Source organism: Rana temporaria, chromosome 1 (assembly GCF_905171775.1).
Source record: "Rana temporaria chromosome 1, aRanTem1.1, whole genome shotgun sequence".
Classification (NCBI taxonomy): Eukaryota; Metazoa; Chordata; class Amphibia; order Anura; family Ranidae; genus Rana; species Rana temporaria.
Genome location: NC_053489.1, coordinates 589,835,461 through 589,862,588, shown reverse-complemented (window position 1 = coordinate 589,862,588; position 27,128 = coordinate 589,835,461). Strand labels below are relative to the sequence as shown.

Genomic DNA, 27,128 nt, shown 5'->3' with positions numbered 1-27,128 from the left:
TCAGGGAGATTGGGAGGTATGCCCTTGTCCTAAACAGGGCTGCTAGTAAATTTAGTTGTGTTAGGTGGTAACTAGCGTGGCGAATTTGTAGTCTTTGATCAAATGGTTTTGATGATCTACAGTGGGATACTGTGAGCAAGGTTGTTGCTATAGGAAACAGTAGTTGCTACAAAATACAGATTGCTACATCAAGCTTAAAGGCATTTTTTTGTATCACTGTCTGCCTAGTTCTATTTTAGTCCAAGGAGTGTGCCAAGTTGCTATTGCATTTGCCTAAGGGTGTACTGTGCCCCACCACTCTCTCATCGTTTCTGTTGTGGGGACACTCCAGCCTGTACTGTTTACTGCTGGACTGTGCTCCTGATACCAACAGTTGCAGGAGGTGCCCTTCAGACCAGTGGCGTCACTAGGGTTGGTGTCACCCGGTGCGGTAAAACATGGTGTCACCCCCCCTCTGTCTAGGCTGCCCAGCACCAAGCAGGCAGGGCACGGGGCGCACCCCAAACCAGCCCCTGTAAATGATAGTATAGGGCAGTATAGTGGCAGGTTAGGGTAGTATAGAGTGGGGTGATATAGGGTAGTTTGGGGTGGTATAGGGCAAGTTAGGGTTGCATAGGGCAGGTTGGGGTGGTATAGGGCAAGTTAGGGTGGTACAGGGCAGGTTGGGGTGGTATAGTGCAAGTTAGGGTGGCAAAGGGCAAGTTGAGATGGCATGGAAAAGGTTGAAATGGTACAGGGCAAGTTAGGGTGGCATTGGGCAGGTTGGGGTGGTATAGGGCAAGTTATGGTGGCATAGGGCAGATTGGGGTGGTACAGGGCAAGTTAGGGTGGCACAGGGCAAGTTGGGGTGGCATGGGAAAGTTTGGGGTGGTACAGGGCAGGCTGGGGTGGTACAGGGCAGGCTGTGGTGGCACAGGGCAGGCTGGGTGGTACAGGGAAGCATGGGGTGGTACAGGGCAGGCTGGGGTGGTACAGGGCTGTTTGGGGGGTTGCAGGGCAGGCTGGGGTGGTACAGGGCAGGCTGGGTGATACAGGGAAAGCTGGGGTGGCACAGAGCAGGCTGGGGTGGTACAGGGCAGGCTGGGGTGGCACAGAGCAGGCTGGGGTGGTACATTGCAGCCTGGGATTGCACAGGGCAGGCTGGGCATGTCAGCTAAAAAAAAAAAAAAAGGGGATGGTGTCACCCCTCTAGCGGGTGTCACCCGGTGCGGACCGCACCCCCCGCACCCCCCTAGCAACGCCTCTGCTTCAGACCGTTCTCATCGGATGGACTGATCGTGTGTTTGAAGCTTAACACTTGGCCTTTCCTCTCCGGCCGCAAGTGACATCACACAGCGCTGGCTGGACCCGCAGCAGACACAGCCTGACATGATGAGGAAGCAAAGTCTGCAGTAACATCCCACATCATTACCACTCGTTTTTGGGAGCCAACCCAGTCATACAGGCCAGGAAGGAAGGGAGACGTATATCCTGCTGTACATGCGATCTAAGTCCCATGTTTGTGAGGACAATCCTCTACTATTTGATTTTGCATTTTTATCATTAAAATGATATCACACTAGGGCAGCCGTGCGCTCTCTTTTCCTTGTATATTGCTGTTCTAACACCGAACCGTCTCTCCGCCAATCAGGCGTCCAATCTTCTATAAGAGTGGACGGGAGGGGAGGAGAGCAGAAGACCCATGGAGGACACAGCTCGCCCCACCGAGACAGGGTAAGTGTCGGGCAGATGGCGAGCGGGCGGGGGGGATCACAGTGGCAGCATTCGATGGGCATAGTGGCAGCATTCGATGCACACAGTGGCTGCATTTGATGGCAAAATGGCAGCGTTTTATGGCACAATGGCAGCATTTGATAGCACAGTGGCTGCAATTGATGGGCACAATTGCTGCAATTGGTGGGCACAGTGGCGGCATTTGATGGGCATAGTGGCGGCATTTGATGGGCACAGTGGCTGCATTTGATAGCACAGAGGCTGCATTTGATGGGCACAGTAAGTTTGTAATTGGTGGGGGGGGGGGGGCTTTCATAATTTTTCAGTTTGTTTGCGCCCCCCAAATAATTTTGAGCACCAGCTTTTTTTGTAAAAGAAAAAAAAAAGTTTTGCTTTAAGTTCTACTTTAATTATGCCCCTATACTTGTTCACAATTTTCTACTTTGAGGCCTCATACACACGACCGGTTTTCCCGGCAGGAAAACTGCCAGGAGAGCATTTGGCCCGGGAATCCCTTTTTTCAAATCCCATTGGAAGTCCTGCCAATTTTAAATATCCATAGCGCGGAATCACATTTTAACTCATTATGCTCCCTAGCAGTTTTCCCGACAATAAAACTGCCCGGGAAAAATAGAGAACCTGCTCTCTATTTTCCCATCAGTGTTTCCTGACGAGAAAGCTGGTCGTCTGTATGCTTACCTGTCCGAGGTAAACCTGCGCATGCTCGATAAGACTTTGACGCATGCGCGGTAGCATACAAGGTTAGTGTGGGGTGTGTCGTCGACTACGGCTCGTCGTAGTCGATGACATCGCCGCGCTCTTGCCATTCAAAAGAACGGCGTTTTTTTGAGTAGCCGTCTGTTTGCACGGCTTTGCAAGGCAAGCTTGCCAGGAATCCCGTCAGGAAAACCGATGTTTTTTTCCTGACGGGATTCCCAGCCGTGTGTACAGGGCTTTACTTTACACAGCTGGTCGCAGCAGATTGCTGAGCACAATGCAGCTGTGGGCATGGATCTATAACGTAATACTGCTGTGCTCAGATCCAAAATGTATAATGGGCTGTACGGATCTGAGTGCAGCATTTGTTTACACCCATGTGCATGAGCCCTAAAGCTATATAAAGCCAGCAGATGACTCAGATATAACTGAACAGCATTTTTGCATGGCCTGTGCCTTTAATGAAGGATGACATTTGTGGTCCCCTTCTTGTAGAAGTCCTCCTCCATGATCATGCAGGGAGTGGGTGTAACACAGTGCTGTGTGTCTGGCCTCCATACAATGGGCTGCACATTGTCCTGAATGGGATGTGTGTGTATCCAGCCTCCAGTGTACGTGGCAGGGAGGAGGAGGAGGAGGAGGCTCCAGGCTGATCAGTGGAAGGAGGGAGCTGTGCTCTAAGGTAAGAACATTTCCTCTATTTATTTACACTCACATCTATGTAGGAAAGTCCTGATCCCAGCCTGAGCTCCTCCACACCCTGCACCCTACACATTATCATCAGTGCACACATACTGCATACAATGTATCAGTCTCCATGGAGGATCACCAGCTGACAGCTGGCTTCCGAATCACAGGACTCAATGTAACCATCCTATACAATCACATCTAGTTCTATAATAGTCATGTGCAATACAGGAGGAGGCTTACCATGGCAGTACTTTGTGAGTTCTATAAGGAAATATTCAACAAGTCATTTAACTTGGACAGTAAGGCTTGGGTGCTGTTCACAAAGCTACCTGGGGGAGGCGCTGCAGGCTCAGAAATCTCTGCCCAGCACAGCTGATATGTGTGATGTGACAGCCCACTGCAAAGGACTAGAGCAGTGCTTCTCAATTATTTTCTGTCATGCCCCCCCTAGGAAGAAGAAAAAAACATTTCGGGCCCCCCGCGCGACTGTAAATAGTATCTTTTGTCTATAAATTTGGTATTGCTCTATACGGTTTTTAGGTGAACCTCCACTTTAAGCTGACAACTGCGCGTTGGTTTTTGATCACCTCTGCGTTTTATTTTTTTCCTTTTTTTTTCAACAAAAGATAAAAAAATGTTAACGTTTTTTTTTTATAAACTGGCCCTCCTCATTGGAGTACAGGTGAGGTGGGAGGAGGGATGACACCTGTCAGCCTGCTGGATAAGGTGGAGGGGACGGGCGGCCTTACCTTTACTTTTCTTCAGCGCACTGTGTAAGGCGGCAGTCTGTCAGTCCCGTCCTGGTCCCGCCGTTAGAATTTGAACTGCATGCCTTACGCATGCACGCAACGGCGCCGCGCTAGCACCTGACCTGAGACGCGGAGGAGGGAGGAAGGGAGGGTGTGCGTGCCAAGGGGACCAGACGGTGTCAGACACTTCGGGCGCGTCGGCGCCACCCCCCCCCCTCTGCAGCGCCGGGGTGCCGTGCAGATCAGCATCCCCAGAATCCCCACATCATTCACGATCAGGCCGGCCCTGGTCGCTATGGCGGTAGTTCCGCCACTGGCTGGAAACGGGGGATAATTGCCAGGTCACACGAACCCCCCTTTACGCGCCCCACTATTTGAGAAGCACTGGACTAGAGGAACATGTACATCTGTATCCATAGAGGACTCCTGTCTGCTGATGTACAAGGACTGTTCCTTTTATTTCATGTAGGACTCCTATGTGCTGATCTACCAGGACTGCTTTCCTTTTATGAAGGATGACATTGCTTGCCCAACCCCAACAACTACTGTTAAATTGTTACTCTATTCAGGATCACCCAAATAATCAATTGCATGAAATGTAGGATTGGCAGCCAATGGAAAAATGAGTGTTGGTATACCCTATGATGTGTATATACAGTACATATATTTATATATCTTCTTATGGAGCTTGTAGTCCCCCAGCTACACATTATTGCAGTATGTTACCCTTTAATCCAGGGGTCTTCAAACTAGGGCCCTCCAGTTGTTCAGGAACTACAATTCCCATCATGCCTAGTCATGTCTGTGAATGTCAGTGTGTTACAATGCCTCATGGCATGTGTAGTTCTACAACAGCTGGAGGGCCGTAGTTTGAGGATCCCCGCTTTAATCCCTAATCTGCATCCGAGTCAGAGGCCAGTCCAGAGTTTGGGATCCATTTTTTTTTAGAAGTGATGTGCATATTCAGGGCGGAGTAATAGTACCTTAACCCCTTCTTGTCTGGGTAAATCCTGAGCAATTCAGTGATAGTGCTACTGAGAGTTAGAACTCTTCTTCCTCCTAAGAATCTGACTTTGTACCTTTTTAGGGAATAGAAATTGTCAGTTGTGGAAGTTTTCATTGGAAGTTAGTTTGTAAAGGCAGTCCTATACAGCATACGGAGGGTTAATCCCGGAGCCTGCAGCGTGGCATCTAATACACATCTGGCTGCCGGGAGATAAAAATGTAAGTATGGCAATACTAAATGATATTATTCATTAATAAAAGCAATTTGTAAGTAGTAGGATCAGCCAGGGACAGTTAATATGACAATTAACAAGAGATTGTTACTTTGATAACTCTCATTCTTCCTATTGCTGTACTTTTCAAATTCTGCCCAATTATTACCGTAATCATTTTTAGTCTTTAGAAAGAGCCCTGAGTATGGAGATTTGTGCCGCAGAGTTAATATTTATAATTATTGCTTTAAAAATTCAGATTTTTAGATGCTAAAACTACATTTATCAATGTTGTGAGGAAACTAAAATATTATCTTTATAGTATTTTTGTATACACAATTTAATTCACAAAAATACTATAAAGATAATATTTTAGTTTCCTCACAACATTAATAAATTTAGTTTTAGCATCTGAATTTGTAAAGCAATAATTATATATTATATATAATATACCCATAAAGGTAAAATAAGTATTGAACACGTCACCATTTTTCTAGGTAAATATATTTCTAAAGTTGCTATTGATATGACACTTCCACCACATGTCAGTAACAACCCATGCAATCCATACATACAAAGAAACCAAAACAAATAACGTCAGAAATGAAGTTCGGTGTAATAAAATGGAATGACACAGGAAAAAGTATTGAACACGCTAAGTGATATTTAAAACTTCATACAAAATCCTTTGGCCCAGATTCGCAGATAGCGGGCGCACATTACGCCGCCGTAGCGCAAACAATGTACGCTACACCAACGCAGCGCAGAGAGGCAAGCATGGAATTCACCAAGCCAGTGCTCCCAATGCTGCGCTGGGTTTCGAAGGCATACGCCGGCGTAGGTGGAAGTGGGCGTGAGCCATGCAAATGAGGCGTGACCCCATGCAAATGATGGGCCTAGCGCCAGACAGATACGTATCACGAACTGCGCATGCGCCGAGACGTGGACGCATCCCCCTGCGCATGCTTACAACCATGTTGGAACAACTGCCTAAACTACGCCGGATCACTGCGTACGGCGTGAACGCAACCTACGCCCAGCCAGACACACTTCCAACGTAAAATACGCCGGCTTGTATTCCCTGGTGCAGAGCTTTGCATGTCTGCTGCTGGGTTGCGCCTCCTTTATGGGGAATAACTTTACGCCGGACGTACAACTTGCGCGCACCTCGCGTAGCCTGAGTTGGGCGCACATACGTTCGTGAATCGCCGTATTTCCCTCATTTGCATATTTGAAGGGCTAATCAATGGGAGCGCCACCATGCGTCCAGTGTAAATGTAGTAAATGTGCGCCCACACTACGCTGGCGTAGGCAAGTTACGTCGGCGGGGTGAAGCCTGTTTTTAGTTTATCTTAGTTTGTGGGCCTGGCGCACAGATACGACGGCGCACATTTGCACTTACATCGGCGTAACTTGTTATACGTCGGCTTAAGTGCTTTGTGAATCCGGGCCAGAGTTGGTAATGACAGCTTCAAGACGCAGGCTCCTGTATAGAGAAACTAGTCGCATGCATTGCTCAGTGTGATTTTGGCCCCATTCTTCCACACAAACAGTCTTGAAATCTTGAAGGTTCTGTGGGCCTCTTCTATGAACTCCGATCTTTAGTTCTTTCCATAGATTTTCTATTAGCTTCAAGTCAGGTGATTGGCTGGGCCATTCTAGCAGCTTTATTTTCTTTGAAACCAATTGAGAGTTTCCTTGGCTTTGTGTTTGGGATCATTGTCTTGCTGATATATGTCCACTAAGGATGAGCTCTGGCGTGTTCGCACACCCCACGTGCAGAGCCTGCCAGGAAAGTCGGCACGGCGCTGCGCTAATCACAGGCAGTGAGACGTTGTCCGAATCTCTGCAGCCGTGCATATGTCTCACTGCCTGTGATTAGCGCAGCACAGTGCTGACTTCCTGGCGGGCTCTGCACGTGGGGTGTGAGAACACGCCGGAGATCACCTTTAACCACTTCCCGACGGCCGTACAACTATATACGGCCGCAGGGTGGTTCTACTTCTCTGGGGCGCCGTGTTTTTACGGCCACCCCTTTCCGCGCTCCCGAGCGCGCAGCGGGGAACTTCTGTGCTGGCCGTGTCCCTTGGACACAGCCAATCACAGATCGCCGTGAACGGATCGCCAATCAGAGTGGCCGTTTGCTAGGCGATCTGTGCGGCCAATGAGAGATGATCTCATACGTTTACATATGAGATCATTTCTCATTGCCAGCTCTCACAGACAGCGGTGCTGTCAGGGGAGAGAGGAGACGGATCTGTGTCTCTTGTACATAGAGACACAGATCGGTCACCTCCCCAAGTCACCCCCCTTCCCCCACAGTTAGAACACTAATCAGGGTACACATTTAACCCCTCCCTCACCCCCTAGTGTTAACCCCTTCCCTGCCCGTCACATTTATACAGTAATTAGTGCATATTTATAGCACTGATTGCAGTATAAATGTGAATGGTGCCAAAAATGTGTCAAAAGTGTCCGATGTGTCCGCCATACTGTCACAGTCGCAAAAAAAATCGCAGATCGCCGCCATTACTAGTAAAAAAATAAATAATAAAAAATAATAATTATGTCCCTTATTTTGTAGGCGCTATAACTTTTGCGCAAACCAGTTGCTTATTGCGATTTTTTTTTTTTTTTTTTTTTTTACTAAAAATATGTAGAATACGTATCTGCCTAGACTGAGGATAAAAAAAAAAAAAAAAATTAAAAAAAAATTGAGCTATTTATTATAGCAACAAGTAAAAAATATTTATTTTTTCAAAATTGTCACTCTATTTTTGTTTATAGCGCAACAAATAAAAACCGCAGAGGTGATCAAATACCACCAAAAGAAAGCTCTATTTGTGGGGGAAAAAAGGACATCAATTTTGTTTGGGAGCCACGTCGCACGACCGCGCAATTGTCAGTTAAAGCAACGCAGTGCCGAATCGCAAAAAGTCCTCTGGGCAGGAAGGGGGTTTAGGTGCCCAGTAAGGAAGTGGTTAATGTCCACCCTCGTTTTATTCTCATCATCCTGGAAGATGGCAGCAGATTTTTATCAAGAATGTCTTGGTACATTTTTCCTTTCTTCAGTGATATGAAGTTTGCCACTACTGTATGCAGAAAAACAGCCCCACACCATGATGTTCCCACCTCCAAACTTCACTGTTGGTATGGGGGTGTTTGGGGTGATATGCAGTGCCATTTGACCTACAAACATGGTGTGTATTATGGCATCCAAAGAGTTCAATGTTTGGTCTCATCTGACCAGACTATATTCTCCCAGTATTTCACAGGCTTGTCTAAATGTTGTGCAGCAAACTTTAAACGAGCTTCAACATGCTTTTTTTTTTCAGCAATGGAGTCTTACATGGTGATCAGGCATACAGGCCATGGAGGTCGAGTGCTTTACTTAAAACAATTGTAAATGCTAATTCCAGGTCTTTTTGAAGCTCTCCACAAGTGGCTATTGGACAACTCTCCTAATAATTCTTTTCACTTCTTATCAGAAATCTTATGAGGAGCACCTGGTTGTGTCTGTTTATGGTGAAAAGATGTTCTTTCCACTTACGGATTATGGCCCCAACAGTGCTCACTGGAACATTCAGAAGTTTAGAAATCCTTCTGTAACCAATGCTATCAGTATGTTTTGCCACAGTAAGGTCTTGAGAGAGCTCTTTGTTTTTACCCATCATGAGATGTTTCTTGTGTGACACCTTGGTAATGAGACACCTTTTTATAGGCCATCAGTTGAGACTCAACCAGCTGATATTAATTTGCACTGACAAGGAGCAGGATTGCTTTCTAATTACTGATAGATTTAGGCTGTTGTCTTGGCTTTCCATGGCTTTTTGCACCTCCCTTTCTTTGTTCAATACGTTTTTCCCTGTGTCATTTTAGTTTCATTACACATAACTTCATTTTTAAACCTATTTGTTTTGGTTTCTTGATTTCAGGTGCTACTTGATAGACATCTGTGTGGCTTCATGCACCGATGTCTATTGAAGTCGCACCTGAAATCGTCAAAAGTAGTGCAGGAACTACTTTTGGAAAAGCGGTGCGGCACGATAAAATCGGTGTTGCACCGATTGGAACACTGCCATTGCTGCCAATAGGCTGCGACTTGTCATGCGATTTGATCTCCGTCGCATAACAAATTGCTCCAATGTGATCCTAGGCTGAAATGTGTTCTGCTTTTAAAAATAATCTGTTTAGACCCCTGATATTTCACTACAGCCTCCAAGAGATCAGTAAATATGTAAATAATTAACCACTTGCCGCCCGCCAATGACATATTGACGGCGGCAAAGTGGTTGTAGAATCCTGACTGGACGTCACATGACGTCCTCAGGATTCTGAGCCACTGGGGGCCCCCAGGGGCGCGCATCGCAGCGATCGTTGTTGCGGGGTGTCAGTCTGACACCCCGCAACACCGATCAAGGTAAAGAGTCTCTCACGGAGACTCTTTACCACGTGATCAGCCGTGTCCAACCACAGCTGATCACGATGTAAATAGGAAAAGCCGAGTAGAGGAGAGCCGATCGGCTGCTCCTGCGACAGGGGGGGTTTGTGCGAATCGGTCATCAGCACAGCCTCCCCGAGGATGCCCACTGGACCACCAGGGATGCCCCCCAGGGATGGCCATATAGACCACCAGAAATTAAAATAAAATAAAGGATGCCACCCTAGACCACCAGGGATGAGGAGGACACAGAAAATGGATGCCAATCAGTGCCCACAATGGGCATCACTGATTGGCAGGCATTGTTTGGCACTGATTGGCATCCATTAGTACAACACATACAATAGTGCCCATCTATGCCCATCCGTGCCACCTATCAGTGCCCATCCATGCCGCCTATCCGTGCCCATCCGTGCCGCCTATCAGTGCACGTCCGGGCTGCCTATCTGTGCCCGTCCGGGCCGCCTATCTGTGCCCGTCCTGGCCGCCTATCTGTGCCCGTCCTGGCCGCCTATCTGTGCCCGTCCGTGCCGCCTATCCGTGCCCGTCCGTGCCGCCTATCCGTGCCCAGCCGTGCCGCCTATCTGTGCCCGTCTGTGCCGCCTATCTGTGCCCGTCCGTGCCGCCTATCTGTGCCCGTCCGTGCCGCCTATCAGTGCCCGTCCGTGCCGCCTATCCGTGCCCGTCCGTGCCGCCTATCCGTGCCCGTCCGTGCCGCCTATCCGTGCCCGTCCGTGCCGCCTATCCGTGCCCGTCCGTGCCGCCTATCTGTGCCCGTCCGTGCCGCCTATCTGTGCCCATCTGTGCCGCCTATCCGTGCCCATGCATGCCGCCTGACCTAGCCCATCCATGCCGCCTATCAGTGCTGCCCATCAGTGCCGCATATTAGTGCCCATCAATGCCACCTCATCGGTGCCCATCAGTGCCGCCTTATCAGTGCCCGTCAGTGCAGTACCATCAGTGCCCATCAGTGAAGGAGAAAACGTACTTATTTACAATGTTTTATAACAGAAACAAAAAAAACATTTTTTTTTCAAAATTTTCGGTCATCTTTTAATTTTTTTTTGCAGAAAATAAATATCCCAGAGGTGATCAAATACCACCAAAAGAAAGCTCTATTTGTGGGTACAAAATGATAAAAATGTAGTTTGGGTACAGTGTAGCATCACCGCGCAATTGTCATTCAAAGTGCAACAGCGCTGAAAGCTAAAAATTGGTCTGGGCGGGAAGGTGTATAAGTGCCCTGTATGGAAGTGGTTAAATAAACAAATATAAAAAAAAAATCTGAAAAAAAATATTTCCGCCATGGCTGCGAAGCATAGTGCTGCAACCGTGGGAAGGTGTACACCCCTAGCCACTGCTTCTGTTGCTCTGTGTTTGGGCTTTGGGGTGCACACCTATGGCTGCAGACGTAGGAGGATAGCCGCACTGCCTGTAAACATTCCCCAACCCTTGGCACATCACACTGGCTAAAAATCATCTGGGGCCTAGAGATCAGAAAAGTGGCAGAGATTTTTATACATCTACACCTACCTCTCAATGATCTGTTGTATGAATTTTTAATGGTTTACTTTATCAGATGTCTTTCCTACCCATAGCCAAAATGTCGAGCGAGGAAAGTAAAACGGAGGAAGAAAACACAGAGACTGCTCTAGAGAAGATCACAGATCTGGTACTGAGTGAGGAAAGCAAGTCCATGTCCCAAGAAAGCACACAGAGCAGCCAAGAGTCTAATACATCATGTGCTGAGTCGGCTCCAGAGGAAAAAGCCCACCAAGACGGGCAAAGCCAAGAAAGCCCAGAGGAACTTTGTGAGTCGGTGAGCTTAGAGCCAGCATCTGAGGCCACAGCCAATCAGGAAGAGCATGACCATCCCGTATGTCATCCTTCTGTTTTATTTTCTTACATTCAAGAGCTTTAATTATACAAAAAACTTTTGAAACATGATCACCATTTCTTCTTCCACAGCTTCATGGAAAATGTACAATAACACCATTACAAACATTTTGTATAATTACAGTATATCTCAGTGTAGATTTAAAGATTGATTCAGCAAGTGCGAACGTTTATTTTTTCTGTTATAGCTAGGATTAAAAATCTCAAATGAATAATCACCTTTATTACATTGGTCTACGGTGGAACCTTGGATTACGAGCATAATCCGTTCCAGGGAAATGCTTGTAATCCAAAGCACTCGCATATCAAAGCGACTTTCCCCATAGAAGTCAATGGAAACTAAAATAATTCATTCCACATTGATTTCTATGGCATGCAATACCGCATGTGGCCAGAGGTGGGGGGGCGCCGGAGAGACTCGAAAATACTCGGAGACCGTTCGGCTGCGTTTGGAAAGGCTCGGAAACACTCAGAAACAGAGTATTTCTGAGTATTTCCAAATGGCTCCGATCGGCTCCGGCGCCCCTGCACCTCTGGCCAAATGCAGTACTGCACACTGCAGAGGCTCGAATCCTGCTCGTATTGTGAGACAACACTCGCAAAACGAGTCAGGATTTTTTTTTAAATTGCTCGTATTGTGAAACGCTCGTTAATCGCAATCCGAGATGTTGTGAGCTCCAGATCTATTGGACTTTACATTTCTTATAGCCCTGCCTTCACATTTCTATTCTCAAGAAAAATGACAATTAATTCAACCAAAAACAGAACATATAAATGGGGGGGGGGGGGGGGGGGGGCTTAAATGGATTGGATCTCTTTTTATTTTCAGGACTCGAACCCCTGCAGTTGGAAGCAAGGCAAAAATCCTTAGTTTTTTTTTTGCCTGTCTCTGAAATTATTAAAATTCTAATTAATTGAAATTAACTTATATTTTTATTTTCATAATTTATGTACAATGATTAGGACCAACACATGATTTGGTCAGGCAAGCATTATTTTCATAGGTTTTTACAGGGAATCTTTTGAGAAAAAACAAAAACCGGTTGTTTTAATGAGACTGCAATTCATTGCCAAGACAACACAACTTAGTGCACTGTTCCTCAACAGAGGAGCTAAAGAGTTCCTGTAAAATGTGAATTCTCTGCCATGTGTTTGTGTGTTGTGTCAAAAGTAATGCCATTTGTCCCCTTTCTTGTGTGTTGGCCCATTAAAATGGCACATCATACCAGAACATGAAGATGTGAATGGACCCTAAGTAATTATTTTATTATTTTTGTCAGGATGAAGAAGGTGCTGCAAAAGGAAGTAGCTGGTCTACCTGGGGGACATGGGGCAAATCCCTCTTGTCATCAGCTAGTGCCACTGTAGGTAAGGAAATTCTCAGTATCATAACTGTTCTAGGAAGCTTTAGCATGTGTTTAGAGACGTTTGAGTTACAAAGCCATTCATAGACAATATCATATAATTATCAGACACCCAAACATGACTTCAGTAAACTAACAAATTTCATTTTCTACTTGTATCACCTTGGAACTGGAAAAGTCATGAGGTTTAAAAACTGTATCCCAAGCACCAAGCTCCAGTCACACTTGGGTGACTTGTCATGCAACTTTGGACATCAAAGTTGCATGACAAGTCGTTTTCCAATGATACCCATTCATTATGTAGCGCTACCCCCTCAGGAGCCGCTGATTGTTTTGGGATCGGCGTATTAAGTTACCTATATGTGATGGCCAGTCCGCAGGTGAACACGACCAACATCAACTTGAGGTAGACAGAAAAGGTTGATGAAATAAAGGAACTCTGCGGTATCAGGCCTTGGATAAGGAAAAGCAGTCCTGCTTCTCTACAGCTGTAACAATACGTTGCCACTCTAGCCAGAGTGGGTGAAGTGCCCCCGGACAGACCTCTGCCACAGGCCTGGCAGCCAGGGCATCACTTTAGGTTGCTGGGAGGAACAAGTCTCTGCCACCGACTTGGCTCTGATTAAATTAGGATGCCAGATGAAACCTCTGCCACAGGCTCAATGCTGACAATGTGAACAGCAGAGCGAATCCTCCCAATAGATCACGTCAGGGTCATCGGTTGACAGTGCAAGTGTACCTGTCAATGTCCAGTCACCAGATCCCTGATGGTTTGTTCAAGCCCTTTTGGATAACCTGCCTCCGGGTTCTCCTCAAGCCGACCCCCCCCACCGAACGGCATGCAGCCTGGGAGTACTCCTCAGTAGAAGTGGGGACCCAGTAAGTCACTGGGGCCCCTTTGTGGCATCAGTTGCTCCAGGTCAGGAAGGCCCAGAGTCAGGAACTCCGCGTGGCGCGCGACCCCAGGTCAGGTGGGCCATAGTGGTGGGGCCCGCGATGTGCGCACACCCTAAAGTTGGGTGCCGCACTAGGAACCCGCCACAGAAATACCCCCTCCCAGCATGCACAGCGAGGCCCAACTCCTCTCATTGGCTGCTGGGAGGAAGCGGCTCCGCCTGGACCTCTCTGGCGCCATCTACTGCCCAGGGATGGCACCACATCCCTGAAATGCAGATTGACCCACAGAGCAACTTATCTCTCCCATTCTCCCACTAGCGTAGTGCCCTTTCTGAAAGTCAAGGGGGCGCTACATTTCCCTGTTAAAAAAAAAAAAAAGGGCCGCTACAATTATATGCACAACTTCAAAGTTGTTCATGCACTACTTTGGTCTGACTTTCATGAAACTTGAGAGCTGTAGACTTCAATGTTAACCCCCAGAAGTTGAAAGTCATACCTGAATGCTATATAATGCAACTTGTGTGTAACAGTTATCCATTATCTCTGGTTAAAGCCAACGTTGTATCCAAGTTGCACCCATCCAAAGTTGCACTCCAAAGTCATCACAACTGTGGAGTTTTACAAGTGTGAATGGAACCTTCCTCTGTATTGGGGGCACAAATGCTGGCTATAGGAAGGGCCATCGTAATAGCATCATGGGCCCCTGGGCAAAGTAATGCTCTAAGGGCCCCTACAATGGAGACAGCGCAGGTAAACAGACATCAAGTAGGTAGGAGGCAGACATTGTTCTGCACAACATGGCGCACTGCTGCCAGCCTGCCTTCCCTGTGTATCCATCACTCTCAGTGCCATCATGGGGCCCCCAATTTTGGGGCAGCATGGGCTCAAGGACCAACTGCTTTGGGGAAAGTGGAGGGGGCCCCATGCAGCTGGGGCCCCTGGGCAGTGCCCAGGTGTGCCCACTCATTAAGACAGCCCTGGCTATAGGTCATTTGTTAATGGGCAAATGCAGCATGCTTTCACGTTCCTTTAGCTTGCATTCAAGATCCCTTACAGGTGCTCCTAAGCTCTTTTGATTTTTTTTCTGTCCTGCATTTGTCCCCCAAAGCTGTTTCCTCATTGCTATTGACTTGTATATGAAGAAAGTCAGTTCTGCCTGAATAAAATTTGACGGAATTCAGGCAGTAAGCGAGAAAAAACTCTCCAAAATGGTAGAGACTGCAATAAAAACAGTTGTTATACTGTGGAAGGTTTGAATCTCTGTTTCTATTGTCTGTGTCCTCATTAGGAAACTTTTCCCCTCATTTCCTGTCCTGTATGTCAGATGTGACAAGCAGTCACCAGAACAGACAGTAGGGGGAAATCTACACAACAAGGACACATATGACAATAAAGACTCACCAGAGGTTATAGTTCTTCACCAAACAAACAGAAGAGCAATTGGTCTATTCTTACATGAGTCAAATTTTGTACTGCTAGTAGACTAAGATATTAAATGTGTAAATATATAAAAATAAATTGATCACTTTTTCTGAACAGGTCATAGCCTATCTGCAGTCAAGGAAAAAGCCGGAGTCACTTTGCGAATGAGAAACTCAGAGTCTGAGTCTGATACTGGAGAACAAGGTGAGAATTTGTCATGTCTGACTACCAGAAACATACATTCATGATATAAAATGTGCAATGCTCCCTTCACTTTTTGTCTCAAAGACACAACAGAAAAGTTTGTGAAAATCCCCCTAAAGTGAGGGGAAATTCCGTCTCGGACAGTTCAAGAAGATTTTCCTTCTCTCGGCCTCAGAATCTAAATTTCCTAAAGAAATGCTATCTGCATTAATAATGACACTTCCCAAACCGGGTAAAGACCCAACCTCACCTCCAAATTTTCGCCCTATATCCCTACTCAACGTAGATGTAAAGATATTTGCCAAAACAATTTCAAACAGACTCGTAAATTTTAATTCCTAAATTGGTCCATTTAGATCAAGCGGGATTCACCAGAGGTCGCCAGGCATCTGATGCAACCAGAAGGTTGATAAACATAATCCACAACATCAATATAACGGGAACGCCTTCTCTGCTCCTATCCTTGGATGCAGAGAAGGCGTTTGATAGAATTAATTGGACTTATTTATGTTTGACTCTTCAAAAATTCGGTTTTGAGGGATTTATTTTAAAATCAATTCTAGCTCTCTATTCTTCTCCAAATGCAAAAGTACTGGCGTCTAACTTTATTTCCCAATCCTTTTCCATATCCAACGGGACTAGACAAGGGTGTCCTTTATCCCCCCTACTATTTAATCTCATGATGGAACCGTTAGCTGAACATGTCAGGTCTAACCAAAATATATCTGGAATAACCATAGGGGAACAATCCCATAAGATCAGTTTATTTGCTGACGATGTTATAATGATGATAACCAACCCATACAACTCCCTAAAAGAAATCAGTAATTTATTGACCTGGTTTAGCAAAATATCATATTATAAAGTAAATACGTCCAAATCCTCGATCCTAGACATGAATATAGATGCGGTAAATAGTGCTATATTACAACACGACTTCCCGTACACCTGGGCGGACTCCGAAATCCCTTATTTGGGTATCCAATTGACAAAAACTACCAAAGCTTTATTTACGGCGAACCATTTACCACTGAGGAATAATTTACATTTGGAACTGACCAAATTGGGTAAACAAGAACTTTCATGGTGGGGCAGATTGTCTGCTTTTAAAATGATACATCTACCACAAGTACTATACATATTTCGTTGTATTCCAATTCCAATCCCGACTAGCTATTTCAAATCCCTACAATCCCTTCTATCTAAATTCGTTTGGCAGGGAAAAAGATCTAGATGCGCTCACCATAAGCTTATAAAACATAGATTGTGGGGAGGAGTAGGTTATGTGGATTTTCTAGATTATTATCACAGCACTGTGTTAACCCAACTTAAGGAATGGTTTCAGACCTCTCCCACGAAATCTTGGGGATACATTGAATCCTCGTATTGCTTGCAAAAACCAACAAAAAATTGGTTGTTTTAGAGCACTTATAGGATTGAAAATCCCCTCACACTTGCCGCCATCTATGAAAATATCAATATCATCTTGGCTGAAATTCCTTAAAAACACTGAGGAATCCTCCCCGAAAGTCACAATAGATATTCCATTCGAAATCATGAAGGTGTTCTCACCTTCGGAGGCAATTGATGTGTGGTGTTCTCATGGGATTACGCGAATTCAAGACCTCTTCGTACGAAACGAAATTAAATCTTTCAATACGATTAAATCTTTTTTTTTTTTTTTTATTTGTTTTTTATTTGATTTTAAAATGGCTTGGTACAACAGGCAGATATTTAAACAGATAGCAATATTACAGCATACGAGCCAAGAAAGGAAAATTAAACAAAAAAAACGACCAATTACAGACAATACTAATCATATTCTCAGCTTGTATAGCCGAAGGTGCCTGGTGCCTGGTGCCTGCTATATCTCCTAGCCATATGTCTATTCTTCCCCTCCCCCAACCCCCCTCCCTACCCCTGTCTAAGGAAGCGTGCTACCCTATTGATCGATCCACTGTGCAAAAAGGAGAGACGAGAAGAGATGAGGCCATTGGGTTTACAGCTTTTTCCTTTATATTGGTGTTAGGGGTCAAATTCCCGGGGGGGTACTAAACCCTGTTTGGGGCTCCCATCCGTCCCACCCCGACCTCAATGGGGATCAGCCACTGCTGCCGGGGGAGGGCGTAGTATCCTGGAAGGAATTTTTCCGATTTCCCTAGCCTAAGTTCCCCTCCGCCCTCTGCCACGGTCCCCATATTCTTTCAAATTTCCCGTAGTTCCCTTGACGAGTGAAGTACACTCTCTCGTTTGAGATTGTTAGCTTCATAGTTGCTAACCAGTTTTCTACCGACGGAGGAGTCTGTGCCTGCCATTTTTGGGCTATCGTCTTACGTGCCTGGAAGAGGCATCTCAGTATAGCTTCCCTATTGCCTTGAGGAACTCTTATGTCCTCTATGCACCCCAAAAGACAAATCCTAGCCACTGGGTCAAGAGATATTCTGAAGACTTTGTTTATCTTTTCTATTATTTTCACCCAAAAGCCATAGAGTTTGGGGCACTTCCAGACCATGTGTATTAGATCTCCTTTATCTTTACATCTCGGGCATTCATTATTTTGTCTCCACCCTAATTTAAACATTTTGTGCGGGGTATGGTATACCCTATATAATAGGAACAAGTGGGACAGTCTTTGCGCGGGGGCAATTGAGACCAGAGCGCCTTGTTGAAGGATCCTATCCCACAGTTCGGGTGATATTGTTCCCAAGTCTTTTTCCCATGCTACTTTACTCTTAGCCGGGCCCGCTCTGCTTATCGCGCTAGCGCCCAGACTATTATATAATGTTGATATTAAGCCTTTGGCAATTCTTGCATTGATTACCTTAATAAGGATGGGTATCTGGGTCCATACAATTATATTAGAGCTAAACTGTGCTTGAATAGCATGGCGAATCTGCAAGTACTTATAAAATGTTTTGTTTGAGATATTAAATTCCCTTGTTAAATCTAGAAATGTTTTTAAGGTATTGTCCTCAAACAGGTGCTTTAGGCGGGTTATACCTTGACTCGTCCACTCCCTCGATTCTTCTATACTTGTTACTTCCTGTAAGTTGTTATTTTTCCATAGGGGGGAAAATTCTGTTTGGCCAACATATCCCAATAGGGTCTTTGTAATATGCCAAACTTTAGTAACTAGTTTTATGGTGGGGTATTTGTGGGGGAAAAAATTTGCCTCTAGAGCTTCCACCAGCAGTTTGTGGGGGTTGCGTATTAACATCAAACGGATAATGGAGTCGTCTCTCTCTGCGGTTCCGCACCCTGCTAAATGTTGCAATTGTGACGCAATAAAATATAGCTTTGGGTGTGGAACCGCCATTCCCCCTTCTTTTATTGGCAGTTGAAGTGTTTGCAAACTTATCCTTGCTTGGCCTCCCTTCCATATAAGTTCTCTAAATAATAATTCTATGTTTTTGAACCACATGTATCCCAACCATAAGGGTGCATTATGGAGCACGTATAATAATTGTGGCTGCCATAGCATTTTAATTAGGTTACATCGTCCTGCTACGGACATGGGCAGTCTTTTCCAGATATCACATTTATTTTTCCACTTTGCTAGCAATGGGGCAAGATTTAAATTTGCATATTGAGAGACGTCTTTCGTTATCCATATCCCTAGGTATTTGAATTTTGTAACCACACTTAGTTGAGAGTTAACCTGGAGGTCAACTGGATCCAGTGGTAAAAGGGCAGATTTTTCCCAGTTTATTTTTAACCCTGAGAAATGACCAAAATCGTCTACCAATTGCATCACTTTGTCTAGAGTGGTTTCAACATCACCTAGAAAAAACAAGATATCATCTGCAAATAGTGCAATTTTGTCTTCCCCTTGGTGTCTTCTAAACCCCATTATGTCCGACCTCGCCCTGGCCATTATTGCAAGTGGTTCCATAGCGAGGGCGAACAGAAGGGGGGATAGAGGACACCCCTGTCTCGTCCCTCGCTCTAGTTGAAAGACTTCCGATATCTCATTATTAATTTTAACTTTAGCTCTTGGCTCGCTATATAGTAATTTAACCCATCTAATAAAGCGAGGTCCGATGCCGAATTTCTCTAATACTTCCCATAAGTATCTCCATTCAAGGCTATCGAATGCCTTAGCGGCATCGAGAGATAGCACCGCTCTGGGTCTTTCATTATCCGTTGGTATTTGTATATTTAAAAAAGTTCTTCTTATATTGGTAGTTGTTGCTCTGCCTGGTATAAACCCTGACTGGTCTAGGTGAATAAGGCTACTAATATATCTATTTAGGCGTGTTGCTAGAATTTTAGCTAGGATCTTAACATCGGTAGGTAGCAAGGAAATTGGGCGATAAGATGAGGGCGACAATTTTTCCTTCCCCTCCTTGTGAATTACTATGATAGTTGCTTCCAGCATTGAACAAGGGAGTGTACCTCCACTTTCAGCCCCTTCCAGGGCCTTCAGCAACTCTGGAAGCAAGATCTCGCTAAATTTCTTGTATATCTCGATGGGTAATCCATCCGGGCCAGGAGATTTTTGATTTGGCATCTCGGTTACTACTTGCTGGATTTCGCTTAAAGTGATTGGTGCTTCCAGGGCCTGTCTATCCTTATCAGGCAGGGTAGGGACTACTATTTTCTGGAAAAACGTTTCCATGGCTACTCTCCCGACCCCCCCCTTAGATTTGTAGAGTTCTTTATAGTAATCACAAAACGTTTGTAGAATCACTTGGCCATCCATAGAAGTTTCTCCCGCTATTGTCCTTATTGCTAGGATATTTGACGGGGGGGAGTTGGTTCTACTCAGGAGCGATAACATCCGCCCTATCTTCTCTCCCTCACCAAACTGGCACTGTCTTTGTAGAGTTCGCTTATTCTCCGCGTTTCTCAGAATGGCTGTGCTATACTCTAGCTGTTTTGTCAACCATGCTTCCCGCGTGTCTGGGGTAGGCTGCTCGATAAACCTTTGTTCTGCTTGAGTGGTCTCACGGGCCAACCTATCCTCCTGCTCTCTCCCTTCTCTTTTTATCCTAGCGACCTGCTGTATTAGCAGACCTCGCATAAAGGCTTTCAGAGAATCCCAGACTATTCCCGTCGGTGCGGATCCTGTATTAATGTATACAAAATCTTTTAATTTAGACTCCAAGGATCCTGGATCGACAATCAGCTCCAGCCAACCTGGGTTAAATTTCCATTCATTGCGGGAGACTTTAACTCCAATCTTCAATATAAGCACCAGAGGGGAATGGTCCGAAACCCCTCTGGGGCCATAGTATATTCTCTTTACCAGGGGAATTACATCCTCACTACCCACAGCCAGATCTATTCTAGAAAGCGTGTGGTGGGAGCTGGAATAGCACGAGTATTGGTGATCCTGAGGAAAATAAGTTCTCCATATATCCCTCAACCCTATTTCCTCTAGGAATCGAGCTAGTCGTCCCACGTTAGATTTTTTCCCAGGAGGGAATCTATCCAGGCTTCTGTCTAAAACCTCATTATAATCCCCTACAGCTATTACCGGAACAGCTGTTTTATCCAAAACAAACTCAAGGAGTTTATATAGGACCTCTAGCTTAAATGGTGGGGGGATATACATGTTGGCTAGAACGTATGGGCGGTTCTCGATTAGACAGGAAAGAAATATATATCGACCTTGGTCGTCTATCTGAGACTCGATACAGGAAAACGTCACGCCCCTCCCCACCAATATGCTCACTCCCCTTGAATAAGATGAGTGCACCGAGTGGAACTGGGATTGAAATTTACGACTATTCAATAATGAAACTGAGTCCTTGGTCAAATGTGTCTCTTGCAAGCATATCAGTCCCGGTATACCATCTTCCAGGAGTGACATAACTGCTGTTCTCTTGGTTGGATCCCCCATTCCTCGTACATTCCAAGAAGTGATGGCCAGTAACCTATCCTGCATCTAGACTGTTTAACATAATAATAAAGTGCTCGGTTTTGGTCCCGCAGCCTAGGTACATGGCCATCTCTCGCTTTTCTATGTAAACCTGGGCGCCCTCTGGCCTCATCTCTCTCGCTCCTCCCGCTCTCACCCCCCGTAATACAGCTCTTAATACCAGTAGTGTACGCTTCCTATCCCCTCCCTTTAACACTTCCCATTCCCTCCCTCCCCTCCCCACCTCCCCCCACCCTCCCCTCCCACCCGCCCACTTCCTACCTCGCCCTACTGGGCACCCTTTGGGGACTTGTCCAGTGACCTCTCTACGCTCCCTCTCACACATACTACAGACTCGCAGACACGTGTCCCTCCCTCCCTCTCTCTCTCTCTCTCAAAAAAACTGAATCAAAACTACCTGCAACCCTGTAAAAGAAAAAGTAATAACCAACCCGCTCCCCCCCCTTAACAATATAATACCACCCCCCTATACTAGATCCCCTGGGACATAACCCTAAGGGGAGTAAAAACATTATGTCATAAATGTGTTTACAGTAGGTTAAAAAACAAACATTAATTCAACGTTGCGACAATTGTGACGTTTATCAAAAAGTGCTAGCTAACTAGTTGCTAGTTGTTTCTAACGTGTTACTGAAAATATCTCAGTGCATTTTAGTGTGAGTATTTCTATTTATGTGTCAAGTACTCCCCCACAATAAGAAAAAAAAAAAAAAAAAAAAAAGGGGGGGGGGGGATAAATCCCCTCCCCCACCCCTAGATAATACTTCACATCCCCTTCTCCATAAAGGTAATGGGTAATGAAAGGATGGGGTACTCAAATGTGCGTACTATGCTTGGTGTCCAAATTTATCTCCCCCTGCTTTCTTCTTTAGTTAATCTCTTAATCATCCGTAATAATGTTGCCATTAGGGCCCTGATACAGGGCTTCATAAATCACTATACACCGTGTCAACCTAGTAAACCTTGTGTAAATATGTGTATATATAACAAGTATTTTAACATGGGTTTCACCAAGTGTCCTTACATATCTCTAAGGTGCAAAAAAAAAAAAAAAAATTTCCAGTCCGCTCATATTTTTATTGAACCTTCCGTGGCCAGGTCCCTCTACTGGACTGTCCTCTGTTATCATATGTCTCTTTTTTCTTTTCTCTTCCCTTCCCAAAAAAAAAAAAAAAAAAAAAAAAAACCTTGTTTGGACCTTTTATCATTCATTTGTCAGGCTAGTTTTCATCCCCCGTAACTGAGCAGTCCAAAATGCTGGGGATGCCAGGAGTGGTGTCCAGGCAGAAAAAAAAAAAAAAAAAACACACATATATATATACGTTCTTCTTTCTCCCTTCCTTTTAATTATATGGACTTTACGTGTTTTCATCTTCCTCTTTGCTTATTAGACCCACCCCCCTTGTCTCTACGATTAAATCTGAATTTGAATTTCAATTGCCCCTAGCACACCAAGTTCATTACAAAAAGATATTTAAATGCTTGAAAAATTTTAATCCTACAAATCTCCAGATCTGTAAACGTGCTTGGAATTTTTTCAATTCCATGGATATGCAAGAAAAGGGTATCTTTTTTTTCTATAATTTACTTCAGGGAAAAAGAGAATTTACTAAATCTGCTACACTCATTCAATGGGAGAAAGATCTTGGACTCTCTTTTACAGACATTCAATGGAGATTAGCATGTGTAATAAACCAAACAGTGTCCAGATGTGCTACGTTGTGGGAACTGACAGTTAAAATAAATTTAAGATGGTACTACACACCTGATGTGTTGGCTAAATTCGGTACCCAACATTCTGATACATGCTGGAGGGAGTGTTGTGGTAAGGGTGATCTCCTCCATATACTGTGGAATTGTCCCAAATTAAAGGAATATTGGGATAATATTTTCAATATATTAAACAGTTTAACTAATACTACTATAGAACCAAACCCAGCTTTGGCATTGTTGTCCCTGGGTGTGGAATGTGTTCAGGCTAATAAACGAACTTCAGTCATCAATTTACTCTTGGCAGCTAGACTTACAATCACCAGAAAGTGGAAAGTTCCATATCCTCCTTCGGTGATAGAAGCTATAGACTTAACAAATCTTCATATGACATATGAAAGATTGTGGGCTTTATCCCAAAACAACTTAAACAAATTCGATGTTGCATGGTCACCATGGAAAACGTGGGTCAATCAAAACATTTGAATGTTAAACCAGAGATCGTAATCTCTGTGAGTTTATAATCGTAGTTTTCTAATGTATTACTTTCATACAAGCTTTGATTGAGTAAGTAATAATTCAGTGATGTTGTTTTAATGTGGCTGTTATTTGTACATATAGTATTAGCAATAGTACTATACCGGAAGTAAATGGAAATAGTTGTTTTGTCTGTATAACAGGACTTCCGCTTTAAGTCGCGAAGCAAAATATTTATATATTATTCAATTTAATGTTATAAGAATTGTAACTGGACGTTATATACAACTATATGAGTTTTGTCGAAACTTGCACGTTTGATATGTATGTATATGATTCTTTATATACTAATACAAAATATTGAAACAAAAAAGAAGATTTTCCTTCATCTCTTGTTCTGGAGACCACTGTAAAATGTATTTCCCTTAACACAGTGTGCTAGTGCAATGTGCAGTACAAAATCCATATTACCTCCAGGGACACTGATTGGGGGTAGAGCCAGCGCTCCTGTATTGGGCCTGGGCCCCTTCTGTTTAGCAGGGAGCAGATAAGAAACTCATAACATATCTTTGGATGCATGCAAAGTAATCCCATAGGCCATGGCTCCCAGAGAATAAATAAAAGTTCCCAGGGCCTCCTAAATTCAGCAGCAGGGTCCGGGGACAGGTAGGGGGCTGTTTACTCATATGCATGAGCAAGCAGCGTAATCTTCCAGGCTGTGGCTCCCAACAATTAAAATAAGGCTTATTCTATATCTATCCATCAGGGCAGGCCGGAACTTTAATTTCTCGGAAATAGAGGAATATTCCTCCTGATCCAGAAAATTTGTAAATTATCCTCCAGTAATTAAAAATAATAATTCAGTACGTATGAGATACAAACTTGGAAGAAGCTTTCTGTAAATAAGTGTAGCGCCCCCTTACTTTCAGTATGGGCACAACGCTAAAGTTAGTGGGGAATGGGAGAGTTATTTTGCTCCCATTCGCAATTTGTTAAATTTGGGCTGCTGTCATTCCAGAACTGTCCTGTAGGTGGCAGGTGGCGCTAGAGGGGTTCTGGCGGAGCCACTTTTCCCCAGCAGCCAATTAGAGGAGTTTTCCCTCGTGGGGCATGCTGGGGAGGGGTATATCTGTGGCAGACACCATCTTTATTGGTTCTTCCCGCGGGTTCCAGGTGCGGCATCCACCCTTAGGGTGCGCGCATCCAACGGACCCCGGTGATGGCCTTCCCGGAGCTCAAAATTGCTAAGAGGAGCCCCAGTGACTTACTGGGTCCCCCGCTTTACTGAGAAGATCCTTGGCTGGGTGCCGCTCGATTGGGGGGTCGGCTTGAGGAGAACCCGGAGGCAGGTTGTCCATCAGAGCTTGAACGAACCATCGGGGATCTGGTGACTGGAATGCTGACAGGTACTCTTTGCTGTCATCCAGTGACCTATGTTGAATCTACTGGGAGGATTCGCTCAATTCGCCCATTTAGCTCATTCAAGTACTAGGCCTGTAGCAGAGGCCTGTTCCTCCCAGCAACTTAAAGTGACACTTCAGCTGCCAGGCTTGTGGCAGAAGTCTGTTCGGGGGCACTTCACCCACTCTGGCTAGAGTGGCGACGAACGGTGACTACTATCATTGTGCTACTGGGAGCAGGATTGCTCTGTTCATATCCAGGCCTGATACCGCAAGTTCTCTATCGCTTCATCAACCTTTCCTTCCTACTGCATGTTGATGTTGGCTATGTTGGGCCTGAAATAAAGCATTTGAAACCCCTTCTTCATCTACTTTATTCATCAGCTGCACCCTTAAACACCTTTGAGGTAACGTAATATGCCGATCCTAACAACAAACCAGCGGCTCCTGCAGGGGTAGCGCTTCATAAGTGACATAAAAATCTTATTTAACTTTTCCAGGTCAGTGACTCAAAGCATAAAAGCCAAAGGAGTGGCCAGCAATGGTACCCCACATAATCTTGGCATCTTCTAATAAAACCGGGCATAAAGATACCTAAGAGCAAGTTGGGTGGGCAGTGTTGCTGTCTATTTAATACCTAGGTTCACTGGAGGATATAGTCTTTTTAATTTGTGGTTTGTTTAAAGTGGAGGTTCACCCTATAAAAATATTTTAACACTGGATCCAGCACTGTGCTGCATATAAAATGTCACTGACCTTTATTTTTTTTCCCCGTAGATATCGTTTAGCCGTGGAATTCACCGCGGCTTCCGGGTAGGGAATCCCGCGGGAGTGGGCGTTCCTATTGACATGCCAATTGATTGGCATGCTAAACGACGGTGTACACAGCGCGTCACGACTTCCCGAAAGAAGCTCGGGTCGGCTCGGCTCTATTCGGCACCGGTGCGCAGGCGCCGAATAGAGCCGAGCCGACCTGAGCATCCTTCGGGAAGTCGTGACGCGCTGTGTGCGCCGTCGTTTAGCATGCCAATTGATTGGCATGTCAATAGGAACGCCCACTCCTGCGGGATTCCCTACCTGGAAGCCGCGGTGAATTCCACGGCTAAACGATATCTACGGGAAAAAAAAATAAAGGTCAGTGACATTGCATCCAGCACTGTGCTGCATATAAAATGTCACTGACCTTTATTTTTTTTCCCCGTAGATATCGTTTAGCCGTGGAATTCACCGCGGCTTCCAGGTAGGGAATCCCGCAGGAGTGGGCGTTCCTATTGACATGCCAATCAATTGGCATGCTAAACGACGGTGTACACAGCGCGTCACGACTTCCCGAAAGAAGCTCGGGTCGGCTCGGCTCTATTCGGCACCGGTGCGCAGGCGCCGAATAGAGCCGAGCCGACCTGAGCATCCTTCGGGAAGTCGTGACGCGCTGTGTGCGCCGTCGTTTAGCATGCCAATTGATTGGCATGTCAATAGGAACGCCCACTCCTGCGGGATTCCCTACCTGGAAGCCGCGGTGAATTCCACGGCTAAACGATATCTACGGGAAAAAAAAATAAAGGTCAGTGACATTTTATATGCAGCACAGTGCTGGATGCAGTGTTAAAACATTTTTATAGGGTGAACCTCCACTTCTTTTTTTTTTTTTTTTTTTTTTTTTTAATAGCACAAAAGCGGGATGGAAGTTGAAAATTCAAGAAGCAGTCTTCATATGTACACTGCCACTAAAACATAATTCCTGTGGTTTAGGGCAATAACAGCAATTTCTGTATAAAAATACTGTTTTGGTGTTCCATCTGCAGGTTTCAGGGGTACATAAAAATGAAAACGTATAGCATGTCTGTGTGTCACTCTCCTCTACGTGTTGGAAGGAGGTTAGCAATGGCTGACTCCATTGCTCTCAGTACAGGTCTTTTCTTTTAACACATTTTATGGAACTTTTATTTTGTTTTTAACTTTTGTAACTTTTCTAACTGTAACACATTGACTTTTTCTGTCATTGTCTTAAAGTGTTGCCAGAAAAAGGAGATTGTCCAGCAGAGCCGTCATCACCTACAGCGGGTTCCCGTGGTGTATTTTCCACCATAACAAATGTTGTACAAAACACCGTAAGTAATTATAGCCTTGCTTTATGATGTATTGAAATCTTTAATTTTCCAGATTAAATAAACTCTCTAACCCGTTTAACCTTGATCAAATCATTTAACCACTTAAGCCCCGGACCTTTAGGCAGCTAAATGCCCAGGCCAGGTTTTGCGATTCGGCACTGCGTTGCTTTAACAGACAATTGCGCGGTCGTGCGACAAAATTGGCGTCCTTTTTTCCCCACAAATAGAGCTTTATTTTG

At 45.0% G+C, this 27,128-nt stretch overlaps 1 protein-coding gene across 2 annotated transcripts in view; it reads left to right on the top strand.

Annotated features, from left to right (window-relative positions):
* Positions 1 to 2,941: 2,941 nt before the first annotated feature.
* The window catches only part of FAM114A1 (family with sequence similarity 114 member A1), a 66,385-nt gene continuing 42,198 nt past the window's right edge, over positions 2,942 to 27,128 (top strand). Inside the window, exons 1-6 of one of the 2 annotated variants that reach the window (XM_040335131.1) lie at positions 2,942 to 3,112; positions 4,957 to 5,093; positions 11,126 to 11,403; positions 12,704 to 12,791; positions 15,224 to 15,310; positions 26,792 to 26,889. In XM_040335131.1, the coding sequence (XP_040191065.1) occupies positions 11,131 to 11,403; positions 12,704 to 12,791; positions 15,224 to 15,310; positions 26,792 to 26,889 (546 nt within the window). In that variant the 5' untranslated portion in view covers positions 2,942 to 3,112; positions 4,957 to 5,093; positions 11,126 to 11,130. The remainder of the gene's footprint in view (positions 3,113 to 4,956; positions 5,094 to 11,125; positions 11,404 to 12,703; positions 12,792 to 15,223; positions 15,311 to 26,791; positions 26,890 to 27,128) is intronic. The other variant, XM_040335132.1, reaches the window with a different exon arrangement.